General features: G+C 48.2%; 2 protein-coding genes across 2 annotated transcripts; one reads left to right on the top strand and one right to left on the bottom strand.

The window, feature by feature from the left end:
• Positions 1 to 644: 644 nt before the first annotated feature.
• On the top strand, positions 645 to 8,691 carry LOC123188129 (WRKY transcription factor SUSIBA2). The gene is made up of 6 exons (XM_044600171.1): positions 645 to 1,128; positions 2,181 to 2,348; positions 2,892 to 3,432; positions 3,885 to 4,050; positions 4,153 to 4,311; positions 7,757 to 8,691. Exons 1-6 carry the CDS (start codon positions 895 to 897, stop codon positions 8,325 to 8,327), a joined length of 1,839 nt encoding a protein of 612 aa, XP_044456106.1. The 5' UTR covers positions 645 to 894; the 3' UTR covers positions 8,328 to 8,691.
• Positions 8,692 to 9,302: 611 nt separating this feature from the next.
• LOC123188130 (chitin-inducible gibberellin-responsive protein 2) lies at positions 9,303 to 12,850 on the bottom strand. Its single transcript, XM_044600172.1, has 2 exons — positions 12,589 to 12,850; positions 9,303 to 11,343 (listed from the first exon to the last, which is right to left on the bottom strand). Exon 2 carries the CDS (start codon positions 11,260 to 11,262, stop codon positions 9,598 to 9,600), a length of 1,665 nt encoding a protein of 554 aa, XP_044456107.1. The 5' UTR covers positions 11,263 to 11,343; positions 12,589 to 12,850; the 3' UTR covers positions 9,303 to 9,597.
• Between the last annotated feature and the right edge of the window lie 319 nt (positions 12,851 to 13,169).

Below are 13,169 nucleotides of genomic sequence, written 5' to 3'. Positions count from 1 at the left end.
AAAAGGCCCATGAACTCACGTGGCCCAGTCCGCTTCCGCGTAAAAAAGTGAGCGAGCGAGCGGCGACCGGGCGAGCGCTCGGCCGGTCGTCCGCAGGGAAACGTTTCCCTATCCTAATACACAACTGCCTCATCAACGTATCCGCACGTTACACTGTCGCCAGTCGTCCATGCTTTTCTACCCTGCGTAGATTTGGTATCCAGTGTAGCCAAAAAGAGTCGTTGCAGAACAATAAAACCCATTTAACCGCGGTAGAAAATCCCCGCGACATTTCAAAATCCAGGCCCCGATTTACCATGTCGTTCTCATTCAATGCCAAGAGGATCATCATGGGGCACTCTGACAGGCATCCCATGCCGAATTTAAAACACGCATTTACTTTGCCCACCCCACCAGTATCCCAGCCTCACCCGCAGCCCCAACCCGCCCCCTCACCCCTCTCCCTGACGCCCCGACCGGCCCCCCGCGGCCCCACCCGACAGCCACACGGAGAAAAGCAGCCCATCGGTGCCCCCAAAGTCCCAACCCCGCAGCCAGCCGCGGTCGCTGTCGCCACCCCCTGCCCCCGGATCCCACCACCGGTTTCGTGCCGCGGTTGCCCACATCACACCACACCACACCACGCACGGCCGCTTCCCTCCCTCCCCCCTCTGAGCTCGCTCGGGTGCGTACCGCCGTACCCAACCGGGGAGATTTCGGGGGCCATCCAGGGGCGGAAGGGTCATTTCCCCTGCCCCCATTAATCAAGTCCACACGAGCCGCAGCCTCACGCCCCACGCCGCCTTCGCTAGCGGACGAGCCCGCCCTCCCCAAACTGCCCCTCGCACCGTCGCCTCCAAAACCACCTCCGGCTTCCTCCGCTCAGGCCCCTCCGCTCAGCCCCGCACCGCGCCGATGGCCGATTCGCCGAACCCTAGCTCCGGGGACCTCCCCTCGCCCGCCGGGAGCTCGCCCGACAAGCCGTACCCCGCGGATCGACGCGTCGCGGCGCTCGCCGGCGCGGGCGCGAGGTACAAGGCCATGTCCCCCGCGCGGCTGCCGATCTCGCGCGAGCCCTGCCTCACCATCCCCGCCGGCTTCAGCCCCTCCGCCCTCCTCGACTCCCCCGTGCTCCTCACCAACTTCAAGGTGACTGCCGCCTCCCTGTACTGTACCTCTCGCCTCTCGCCTGCTGTTACTACTTGTTACCGCGGGATCTGCGGGCCGTACGGCGTCCGTGTCATGCTGAGGTCAATTTGAGCTGGGGAAAAGGAGGGATTCCGATGCGCATTAGCTCCGCGCTCTAGTTTATGAGACAATTGCGCCGGGGAATTAATTGGCTCGTGGCCTCGGAATAACGCGCTTTCCCTGTGCGCTTTCGCATTTCCGGCCATGCCATGAAGCTTCTGGAACTTCCTTTTCTGCGGGGGTTCTTCGTGATATGTTTGTTTTCCCCCCGCTTCTTCTTTTGGAGCGTCCCCGCGCCGTCTACTTGCTGTGGAGTGAGGGGGATGCTGTTGCTTGTGCGTCTGCAGGGAATTATTCTGTTAGTTATGCACACACTTGGTGGCTACGAGAACAAATCATCATTTGACATTCCTTCTACGGGGGCTCTGTAGGGCCTTATTTAAGGAAACGCCCCCTCGGCCCTGGCCGGTTATACTGGTGGTGTGCTAAGAGATGGTGCTCGTTCATAAGGACATCACCAAGTAATTGTGTTCGGGTTGACCGTTTGGTTGTTATTCTTCCTCGGGATTGGTTGTAGAAGTGGTATTTGTTTTCCTGAGTCCTCTTGCTGGCAGCGTACAAACTGAAATGGCCCTTGCTTGCTGGGCCTAGTCACTTGCTTGCAGCATCATTGTTGCTTTCTTTGTCTTGCTCTGTTATTCTTGCCGGCCTTCTTCTTCATGTTTCCTCTTTCAAGCATAGGAGAAAATGATTGGCAAACTTGTTACTTTTAAAGAAAAATATTTATTAAGGTGGCATTTATTTCAGAGGGCGAGGTACTTCATATATGCAATCTGCAGGCTATAGTAAAGAAAAATATTTATTAAGGTGACATTTATTTCAGAGGGCGATGTACTTCATATATGCAATTTGCAGGCTGTAGTGTTGTTGTACTTCCTATTTTGCGTTCACAAGTATTCAGAGGTCTTAAAGCGTGGTGGACACTGAAAATAGTTAACAAAAATTTCTTTCAGGTTGAACCTTCACCAACAACTGGTAGTCTGAGCATGGCTGCAATTATGCACAAGAGTGCTCATCCAGACATGCCTTCGCCACGGGATAAGTCCATTCGAGCCCATGAAGATGGGGGTTCTAGGGATTTTGAATTCAAGCCTCATCTGAATTCGTCTTCTCAATCAGTGGTACACAACCTTTAATTTTCTTTTCTCTGTGTCCCATAGAGATTAATGTACTTTATCTTGCAGAACATCAAAAGAAAATTTAAGCATTTTGTTTCTATACGACCCCACAAATATATCTGGCCTTTATTGTGCATATTATAACCATAATTCGGCTAGGTTCTTGAATTGTTGCATAATTCATAATCTTGCCTATCATTTGTAAATGCATGTACGAACTTACCTATTTTATTCTGATCTTCTTTGGAGGGTAGGAAGGTAACACTATCCCAGATGCATGGCAAATCTCAGTATAGAACTCATTAACTCAATATCCATATGTAACATTACTTCTTTCACATGTAGCGGAGAAGTTTCTTTATAAATAGTAGAGTTTGAAAAAAGCACTTTGAATGACAGTTTGGGGAAAAACTATGGTACATATGTAGTTAGATCTATCTGTGCTTGCTATGTTAGTCACATTCTTTCTTAATTCCTGTTGACTTGTTTTTGCATATTTTGTTTTGCATCGTGTAACATTTGTAATGCTCATATTTTGTACTGCAGGCTCCTGCTATGAGTGATCTAAAAAAACACGAGCATTCTATGCAAAATCAGAGTATGAATCCCAGCTCATCATCTAGCAATATGGTGAATGAAAACAGACCTCCCTGTTCACGCGAGTCAAGTCTTACAGTGAATGTAAGTGCTCCGAACCAACCTGTTGGAATGGTTGGTTTGACTGACAGCATGCCTGCTGAAGTTGGTACTTCTGAGCCGCAGCAGATGAATAGTTCTGACAATGCCATGCAAGAGCCGCAGTCTGAAAATGTTGCTGACAAGTCAGCAGATGATGGCTACAACTGGCGCAAATATGGGCAGAAGCATGTCAAGGGAAGTGAAAACCCTAGAAGTTATTACAAGTGCACACATCCTAATTGTGAAGTAAAAAAGCTATTGGAGCGTGCGGTTGATGGTCTGATCACGGAAGTTGTCTATAAGGGGCGCCATAATCATCCTAAGCCCCAGCCTAATAGGAGGTTAGCTGGTGGTGCAGTTCCTTTGAACCAGGGTGAAGAACGATATGATGGTGCGGCAGCTGCTGATGGTGAGATGTTTGTCATGATTTCTTGGAAATACTGCATCAGGTCCCTATAGTTTGGAGCTTGGCATCCTGCATTCTTGTATCTAGCATGGAAGTAAAAATGTATCGACATCTATGGTTGAATTTTAGGATCCCATTGCTGCTTTTCCCTCCTCTCGAGTAGCTTCCTATTTTTTATGAACTTAATATAGTTGTAGTAAAAACCATCAGTTCAAAATTGTAAAATTCTTGGAAATGAATCCCTTGAAGTTACAAAACTCAAATTTAATTCTCACTCCAATCTATATTAATTGTCGCTGATTTAGTACATATGAGTTTCCCTGAGTTGAACGTGGGCATCACAATAGATATATATTGACCAGTCCGTACACAAAAAGAGAGCTTGTGGTAGAAGTGCTTTAATTTTCTTGTAGTCATTGTTTTCTCGCTATCTCAGACTTCTATCTTTTTTGCAGATAAATCTTCCAATGCTCTTAGCAACCTTGCTAATGCGGTAAATTCGCCTGGCATGGTTGAGCCTGTTCCAGTTTCAGTTAGTGATGATGACATAGATGCTGGAGGTGGAAGATCCTACCCTGGGGATGATGGTACTGAGGAGGAGGATTTAGAGTCAAAACGCAGGTATGCTTGGTTTGAACTTGGTAAATTTACACTTCAAAGAATCATTCCTGTCAAGTGACAAGTGCTAATCTTCTTGTCTACAACTATCAAATATGAAAACAGGAAAATGGAGTCTGCTGGTATTGATGCTGCTCTGATGGGTAAACCTAACCGTGAGCCCCGTGTTGTCGTTCAAACTGTAAGTGAGGTTGACATCTTGGATGATGGGTATCGTTGGCGGAAATATGGACAGAAAGTTGTCAAAGGAAACCCCAATCCACGGTAAGTATTTATTTTCTTCATTAGTTGCTTTTTATCCTTTTATTGTCTGGCTCTTGAGAAGATTGTCATTGTAATGGTAAATATCTATTCTGGCTAAGAACTTTTTGCACTTTGTATTTTGCGACATGTCTATGCATAATTGTATTTTATATGCTTTCTCAGTCACGTGTCATGCATGTGTTGAGTTTTATCCCTAACATAAGAGAGCCTGTGATTAAGATGATACTGGTTAAATGTAATATCTTTCAATCATAAATTTGTTGTAGAAGGCTGATAGAAATGAAATAAAATGGCCATTGAACAAGTATTCTACTTCACACCTATGCTCAAGGTTTTATATGAATGAATAAGTGGACATCTGGTGAAGACATGTGGTAGATGAAGATGAAATATATGTTACTTCACCTTTATCACTGATTCACTGTTGGTGATCACATGCGGATATGGAAGAATTCCTATTCCGTACTACAATCAGCACATGTGTCTTGAAGGCCGCTCAAAGCTAGACCGCGTTTAGTCCGTCATATAGTTTTTACCATCCAGTTCTACCCCCTCCGTTCCAAAATACTTGTCGTGGCTTTAGTTCAAAATTGAACTAAAACCACGAGAAGTATTTTGGAACGGAGGGTGTATTATTTATGTGGGCTGGTACAGAGGTCCATTAGTTTTGTTATATGATGAGTTTTCCCCCTTCTGGTGAAGATCACATTTAAAGGCAGATATGCTATTGAGAATCATATAACATATGATATTGAGAATCGTATAACATATAATGCAAAACAAAAACACACGCACTTCATTTGTGTCATGGCACATGATTATATTGATGTATCATGTATGTATGCGTGTATACGATGAGCCCTGCAACACTATAGTTAGCAGAGATAATAAAACTAGAAAGCAATGCTCCACTCTTAAATTATACTACCTCTGTAACTAAATATAAGACGTTGAACTGGAAAAACGTCTTATATTTAGTTACAGAGGTAGTACTATATAAAATATTATCCCTAAGCATACAAAGTGAAGACAATTGATTGGCTGGTGTATGTCTGTTTTAGTAAGGGTGATATTTGGCCCCAAGTCCATGTGTGCAGCCAGTTTATTTATGCATGGGGTGCAAGGCTTTAGAATAGTCCTTTGCAGTTTGAGTTGCTAGCTAGTCAAAGACGCCCTTTTCATGAGGGAGAAAAGACTAGCTACATAAATGTTTGGTTTGAAGCTAATGGTTGCGTAAGAATTGCTAGTGTTGAAAATGTATTTGTCATGCATTTGCTTTGCTGCCTAAGTTTTGACTTCAACTCCTGGTTCTTTTTTGGCCAAATATTCACGGGCATGACCAGAATTTTCGCAAACATTAGCAGTGGAAACTTTGACAACCAAACAGATTATACTGGTGTGCTTGCATGTATTTGTATGCCATGGCCTTTCACTACTCCTTCCGATCTGAATTAACTGACGCGGCCTCGGAGGGAGTACTTCATTTTATAGAGGCTGCATCAATTAATTTGGATCGGAGGGAGTACTTCATTTTTAAGTATGTTAAAATGGCAATGTTGTACGGATACACTGTGCCATATGAAATGCTATTCCCATGTATACCAAAGGGAGGCATTTAATTTGTAGTCCAGTCTTTTTAGCCCCTCGAGGGCTATATCCACCCATGCATCACCGTCCGATAGATGTGTTGTGATCTATATGGCCATTGTGCTTGCAGATTGCTTTAACTTCGCGCATTTATTTATAGTTTGCTAATGAACACACCAATGGGATGTCGTACAGTTTACATGTCAGATCGGAGTCAACGCATCATCAACTTTCCCTGCACCTCCTCCAAGAGGCAAATGAATTCATGGTCTGGGAAAACTTTTGCACTAATTGACAAACAATTTTCTTGTCTAATAAATTATTCTGTTTGGATTACATGCCCAACTGTCCCAAAACGTAAGCAGAATTAGAGTTTGCATTAATTGGTTGGGTCGTGCTGATCACACACGGAAACAAAGTGTAAGAGGTACCCATAATGCAGGTCCGAACTCCAAAAAGCTCACCTTGTAACATACTTGATCAAATGCAAATGATGCCACAACTCCCACTTATTCCAATAAAAGAATGTGGCTCAACAAGGATTCCTACAAGCGTAGATCTTTCACGAAGGATGGATGTTCTATATATACTAATAAAAAAGGGGCAACCTGGTGCATGTAGCTCCCGCTTGCGCAGGGTCCAGGGAAGGGTCCGACCACTTTGGGTCTATAGTACGCAGCCTTTCCCTACATTTCTGTAAGAGGCTGTTTCCAGGACTTGAACCCATGACCTCATGGTCACAAGGCAGCAGCTTTACCACTGCGCCAAGGCTCCCCTTCTATTTTATTTATACTAATATACTTTTTTATTCTATTTTATTTATCTTATAAATTGGAGTTAGTGGTGATCGTGGTGAGTTCACTCCCACCGCTCCAGCCCAATTTCTCTCATCCATCCAGGACCCACCAGGAAAGAAGGAAAATGATAAACAAAACAGTAATATAATGCAATTATGGACCCCAGACCTGCTGCTAAACATAGCTCAGTCAAACCAGCAAGCCACTGCCTTACTAATATTTTTTGAATGAGAAAATACTTTACAAGTGCACGAGCGTACACTTCTTTTTCCACTGCAACACAAGCCAGCCAGTCGCTGGCTGGCGCTCCCTCCTTCCCAATCCATGTCCTCCAGCCTCCCAGTATCCATTTATAGTTATGGTGTATTACCTTTTATGGTGTTATGCTTAGCAAGTGCATTGGTTGTTGTATACTGCTACTAATCTAATACTCCCTCTGCGGAGTGATCTAAACGCTCTATATTTCTTTAGAGGGAGTACAACTGTAATCATTTTTGTGGTTGCGTAATAACACACCGACATTATGCTAGTCCTTATAACAAATAAGATGGGATCATTCGAATGCATGTCTTCTTAAAAACAAAGCTATGAGCATTAAATGTTCCGGCCTTTTTCTTTTAGGACAGCTAGGCAGCAAATTTTCCACTCCCTCCGTCCCGAAATGTAAGACGTTTTCGATACTATGATAGTGTCAAAAAGCGTCTTACATTTTGGGACAGAGGGAGTAGTAAAAAAAGCAGTTCAACCACTGGTTAATCACACTGCTACACTCATTCAACCTGACCACACGCTGGCAGCACCAAGTAATAATGAACCATAACATACAGCACCAAGTAATAATGAGCCACATGAGCATGCATTTTTTTGGATGATAATATGTGAGTCAGGCTTTTAAGGGCTTGATTGATTCTGGTGATTGATGTTACGAAAAGTCAACCACATGGATCGCACCGCGACCTAAATTTGTATCACCTTGTGAATGGATTTATATGTAGCTAGTAGCTACTCAGTTTGTTATGTGAGCCATTGCACTCTTATATATTTTCTGTTCTTGACTGCAGGAGTTACTACAAATGCACAAGCACAGGATGCCCTGTGAGGAAGCATGTTGAGAGAGCATCGCATGATCCTAAATCAGTGATAACAACGTATGAAGGAAAACATAACCATGAAGTCCCTGCTGCGAGGAATGCAATCCATGAGATGTCCGCGCCTCCCATGAAGAATGTCGTGCATCAGATTAACAGCAATATGCCCAGCAGCATTGGCGGCATGATGCGAGCATGTGAAGTCAGGAACTTCAGCAACCAATATTCTCAAGCCGCTGAAACCGACAATGTCAGTCTTGACCTTGGTGTTGGGATCAGCCCGAACCACAGCGACGCCACAAACCAAATGCAGTCTACAGGTCCTGATCAGATGCAGTATCAAATGCAACCGATGGCTTCGATGTATAGCAACATGAGACATCCATCAATGGCAATGCCAACGGTACAAGGGAACTCTGCTGGCCGCATGTATGGTTCCAGAGAAGATAAAGGTAGCGAAGGGTTTACTTTCAGAGCCACACCGATGGACCATTCAGCTAACCTATGCTATAGCGGTGCTGGGAACTTGGTCATGGGTCCATGAGTGGAATGATGAGAGTGTCTGCAAATGCTTATAGCTCCATGAATCATATATTACAAACAATGCTTTTGTAACGACAATCTCTTCAGCAAGATTCTTAATTGTGTATCGGTTACAAGTCAGTTCCAGCCGGAGGCAAGTAAGCTATAAGCTATACCTGGGGGACTGCAGCAAATGCGCATGTGTCTTTTTAAGTGCGGAAAAGGCCCCTGCTGTATGTAGCGCTGCAGCCCTACATTCGTTGTACAGCGAACCTAATATGATTAGTTAATTAGATTATGAGAATTTGGTTTTGTGAACTGTCTTATCTTCTGTACTGGAATATTGACAGAAATATAGATCCATCGTAATTTTCTTTTACCGTTAAGACAACTGTTATTTATGGATGCTTGTACAGCAATCATTTTTGATTGGGTTTAGGTTTACTTTGTGCTACTCAATTACAAGTTCCAACCCTACTCCAAAAAGGGCATGAACAACCAGAAGTGCATCAAGAAGCATGGGTGGTCGAAACCTCCTGAGAGTTATGTTAAATTGAATATTGTTGCTGCCTTGAGCCTTCAGGAGGAGATTGGTGCTACTGGAGTACTGATCAGAGATGATCGTGGGCATTTTGTTTTGCGGCGAGTAACAGTAGAATAGATCATGTAAACTCGGCACCTACTGCAAAAGCTAGAACTTTCATGGATGGTCTAATCCTTGCAGGACAGGTTGGATGCGAGAATATCATAATTAACTCGGACTGTATGGAAGTGGTTTAGTCTATGCATGATGGTGGCTATTCAACAACCAAAGCTTCGGCAATTTACGAAGAGTGTGTGCTCTTAGCGAGGAATTTTTCTCGACGGGAGATCCTCCGACTTTTGTTTTGTATATCTAGCCTGGTGGATGATGTTACCATGTTCGAAAATTAATAAAATTGTCGTGATGGCTTTCCCTCAAAAAAGAAAAAAAGATCTCCAAAGGCACCAACACCCATCATCTCAAATCATTTTAGTTACTTGGCAGTGCTGATTGAGACTTACTTACATGCAATTACATTAAGATTAGACGTCTGAAACTGAAACATATACTGTAGCCCTCGAACTTGTACCACTACTACATCTCATCAGCCTCTTATCCAGGCCTAGACCTAAGTTCGGCGTTACAACAGCAGGTTACCTGGGAGCTATTCTTCTCCACAGCAGCAGCAGCAGCATCCTAGAGTCCAACAAAGCATGCATCTAGATTCGCCTACGAGCAGCGAGGTCACAAAAGCAGTCACACCACAGCACTAGTGCCATGCGGAGGAGACGACGAGGGGCTTGCTCTTCCAGCCGAGGTAGAGCGCGCCGTCCCTCTCGGCGAGCTTGTAGTTCTCCGAGTAGCTCTGCAGCAGCGTGCTGATGGTGGCGTTCACCAGCGCGCTGAGCGGCGACGGCCTGAAGCCGGCCATGGTGAGGCGCGCCTTCCACTTGCCGAACACCTCGTGCCGCTCCACCCGCTCCGCGCCCTCGCACGCGATCAGGTTCACCACCTCCCGCGCCAGGCAGTGCTGCTCCATGTTCACCCGCTCCCTGTCGTCCCTCGGCAGCGTCAGGTCGATGGACTCGAAGATGGCCGCGTAGTAGTCGAGCGTCTCCGCGAACCGCTGCGGGAACGGCGCCGTGTTGGTGTTGGACTCCTGCTCCACCAGCGTCAGCACCCTGGGCCGCAGCCCCTTCACCAGCCGCAGGATCCGGTCCCGGTGGTTCGCCGTGCTCACCGTCTCGTCCGGGATGTGGTGCAGCTCCAGCGTGAAGTTCACCGCCAGCGCCTCCCCGGGGACGAACCCGAGGTGCGCCTCCTCCACCTCCTCGCCGGCCATGGCCACCGAGTGGAACTCGAAGGGGACCTTGCAGAGCCCGGCGATGTGCGACAGCCTCCTCCCGACAAGGTCCAGCCCGCCGCCCCGCGCGTAGGCCGACACCGTGTCGTCGATGCCGGTGATCCTCACCGTCGGCGGCCCGCCGGGCCTGGCCGCGAGGGCCTGGAGGAGGGAGATCCACTGCGCTCCCTGGGCGATGTGGAAGTCGATAATGTGGATCCGGTCCTCCCCCTTGACGGCCTCCGCGATGGCGCCGTTGGCCGACATGTAGCCGAACTTGAAGTAGGGGCAGGCCTCGTAGAGGAAATGCATGTAGGAGAGCAGGTCGGAGCTCTTGGGCTCCTTGCACCTCAGGGCCTTGTAGATGGAGTGGCCGGAGGAGGCGAGCCTGGCCACCAGCCCTTCCACCATGTAGGCTCCCAGCCTCTCCAGCGGTGTGCCGGAGACCGAGACCATCTTCCTCAGCTCCGGCACCATCACATCCACCGCGTACATGTTCTTCTCCTCCACAGCTCTGGCGCAGGCGAGCAGCAGCTCCTTCAGGTCGCCCCTGGGGAAGTCCATCCTCTGCGCCCACTTCTCCGGCTCCAGCGACAGCTGCTTCGCGACGGAGCTCTCGAGGCTGTTCACTATCTCGGCGTCCGGCCCGAGCATTTCAGCCTCAAGGTCCTTGAGCTTCTGCTTCAGATCGTTGGGATCCTCGGTCGTCACAGTGACGCATGAAGCACTCACCGGAGACCCGTTGGTGGAGTCGGAGCGGCTGTCGTCGTGGGACGACGGGCTGCCGCTGCCGCTCCTGATGGACGGAGGAGTGAAGCTATGGCTGGACGGCGAGTCGTGCCTCATGCAGCCGGCTGCCGCCGAGGAGTCCAGAGTGTGCTTCATCTGAGCGACCTGGTTCTCATAGCTAGCGTCTGATGACGACTTGAGGCTGTAGAGGTGCTGTGGCACGACATGGGTGTCTGGAGATGGCTGGTAAGGGCGGCAGGGATGCTGTGGGTTGTCCGAGTACTGGAACTGGAACTGCTTCGGGTTCTGCCTCTGCATGTTGCTGAAGGGGTGGATCATCCGGGAGGTTGGAGTATCGGCCATACTTGTTCTGTGAAGGATCTGACGCACTATTCACTGCATGGATCTATCTTCTAGCCCAGAAATCCAGATGAAACGAGAAATCTGAAACAGGAGAGTAATAAGACTGTAAGAAGAAAAGCACACCGAGTTACTAACTCCAAAGGTAATACTGGTAGCCAAGCATACACTTCCAGTAACAGAGATAGAATTGGTGTATTGTATACATGGAATGGAAACACCATCTCAATCCCAGACACAGGAAATAATAACATACTGTATCTGAAAAAAGACATGTAAAAGTACAAGAGCCTAACAATCACAAGCGATCATACTTTTACTAGTGATGAAAAGTAATAGTACTAGCACTACAAGATGGCATACAAGGCATATATAAATAGATGATCAAGTTAGTCTGAAGAAAACACTTTGAGTAGTACAGAACCAACACAAACAACCAGTAGGCATCCTACAGTTAACAAGAAGCAAGTGAAGGGAGGAGCATGGTGCTGACCGAAGAAGATCGTCACGATTACATCGCCAAGACTCCCAGTCCGGGCAAAGAAAAAACAGCCGTAGTACTACTAAAGTGGGAGTATGACCTGAGCGCGCGCAAACAAAAGAGGGGCCTGTAGACGACTACAACGGGTCGTAAAGTAATCCCCACCTCATCATAATTTTCCTGCAGTGCACCAAACCGGCAGCAGTTTGACCCGCCCGTCGGCACAACCAAACCAACCACACCCCCTTTCCCGTCCCGGCGCAGGGACAGGATTAATCAACTGACATCCACTGAAATAAATATACACAAGATCGCACGGGTCAATGGTCAAAAGCCCCTGGATCTGCTTGTTTTGGCGGGCGCAAATCGAGAGGTCTAATCTATCACCAACCTCCATTTGACGCGGTCTGAGGAAATTCTCCGTAGCTCGCAAGCTTGGTCATGGCCTAGTAGGCTGGCTAGTACCGAGGCCGTACGGGTGGTGTGGTGTGCGGCTGCGACGACTAGGCTTGCAAGCAAAATACGCCGACTGTCGCACAAAAAGTACTAGCCAAAAACAAAAACAAAAAACTACGGAAGCAGCTTCTTCCTCGCTTGAGCGACTGCCAATCTCACGAGAAAACTAACGAACTGGGCATGGATTCATGGGAGAAAACCACTGGCCGCGACCAAACATCAAGGGCCCCCTAGCTAACCGTGACCCGGAACGAGCAAGGGCAGGCCATGGCCTAGCCTAGCATCCGCCTTCATTTTGTTCAAGCGCTCATGAAGCTCAAAACTGGCCTAGCTTCCTTCGTAGCTGCTACAGAGAAGGCAGGCGAGAGGGGAGGAACGAGGAAGGGAAGTACCTCTACCCGGGTAGCTCCGGCCGGTGGCTCTCGGTCGAACCCTTGAGCTGAAGTCGGGGGGAGGAGGATTCGTGCGGCGATGGTGAAGAGCTAGCGCCGGGAGAAGAGAGAAGAGAGATCGCGAAGGGAGGGAGAGGGGAAGAGAAAGAGGAGACGAGAGGAGGTGGGCGTTGGTGGCTCTGGTGCTGTGGTTGTGGGGGGAGTGCGATGTTGTTTCCTGTAGGGGGGTCTGGGCTGAGCTAGTGGATGCTCCGGGTGGCCGTTGCTATTTCTACCCCGGGGCCGCGCGGGGACGCGTCGTCCGCGGTTTGTGCCGTCGTGAGGCGTGACGCGCGGGCGGGGTCGGGGTCGGGGGGCGTTCAGACCGCGCCTGCGTGCGTGGCGCGCACCGGGCACGGGGATGGATCAAATATCTCAGCACTGCCCCCCACGCGAGTCGCGACCAACCTCGCGCTCGTGCGTCGTGCATCGAATACTTGACGCGCTACGCGGCTGGACTGCGGACTGGATGGAGGTTGGACCGTGAGACTCCACGAGGCTCCACTCCAGCGCCAGGTATTTGCTTGCTCGGGAGTCGAGAT

Source organism: Triticum aestivum, chromosome 2A, assembly GCF_018294505.1.
Source record: "Triticum aestivum cultivar Chinese Spring chromosome 2A, IWGSC CS RefSeq v2.1, whole genome shotgun sequence".
In the NCBI taxonomy this organism is placed as follows: Eukaryota; Viridiplantae; Streptophyta; class Magnoliopsida; order Poales; family Poaceae; genus Triticum; species Triticum aestivum.
The sequence above is the reverse complement of the archived record's forward strand: the minus strand, read 5'-3'. Positions and strand labels throughout refer to the sequence as shown.

Excerpts from the sequence above, each read along its gene's own strand:
- LOC123188129 (XM_044600171.1), top strand. The coding sequence starts at position 895 with ATGGCCGATTCGCCGAACCCTAGCTCCGGGGACCTCCCCTCGCCCGCC. Across the intron at positions 2,349-2,891 it reads ATTCGTCTTCTCAATCAGTG|GCTCCTGCTATGAGTGATCT; the intron begins GTACACAACCTT and ends TTTGTACTGCAG. Across the intron at positions 4,051-4,152 it reads GATTTAGAGTCAAAACGCAG|GAAAATGGAGTCTGCTGGTA; the intron begins GTATGCTTGGTT and ends ATATGAAAACAG.
- LOC123188130 (XM_044600172.1), bottom strand. The coding sequence starts at position 11,262 with ATGGCCGATACTCCAACCTCCCGGATGATCCACCCCTTCAGCAACATG.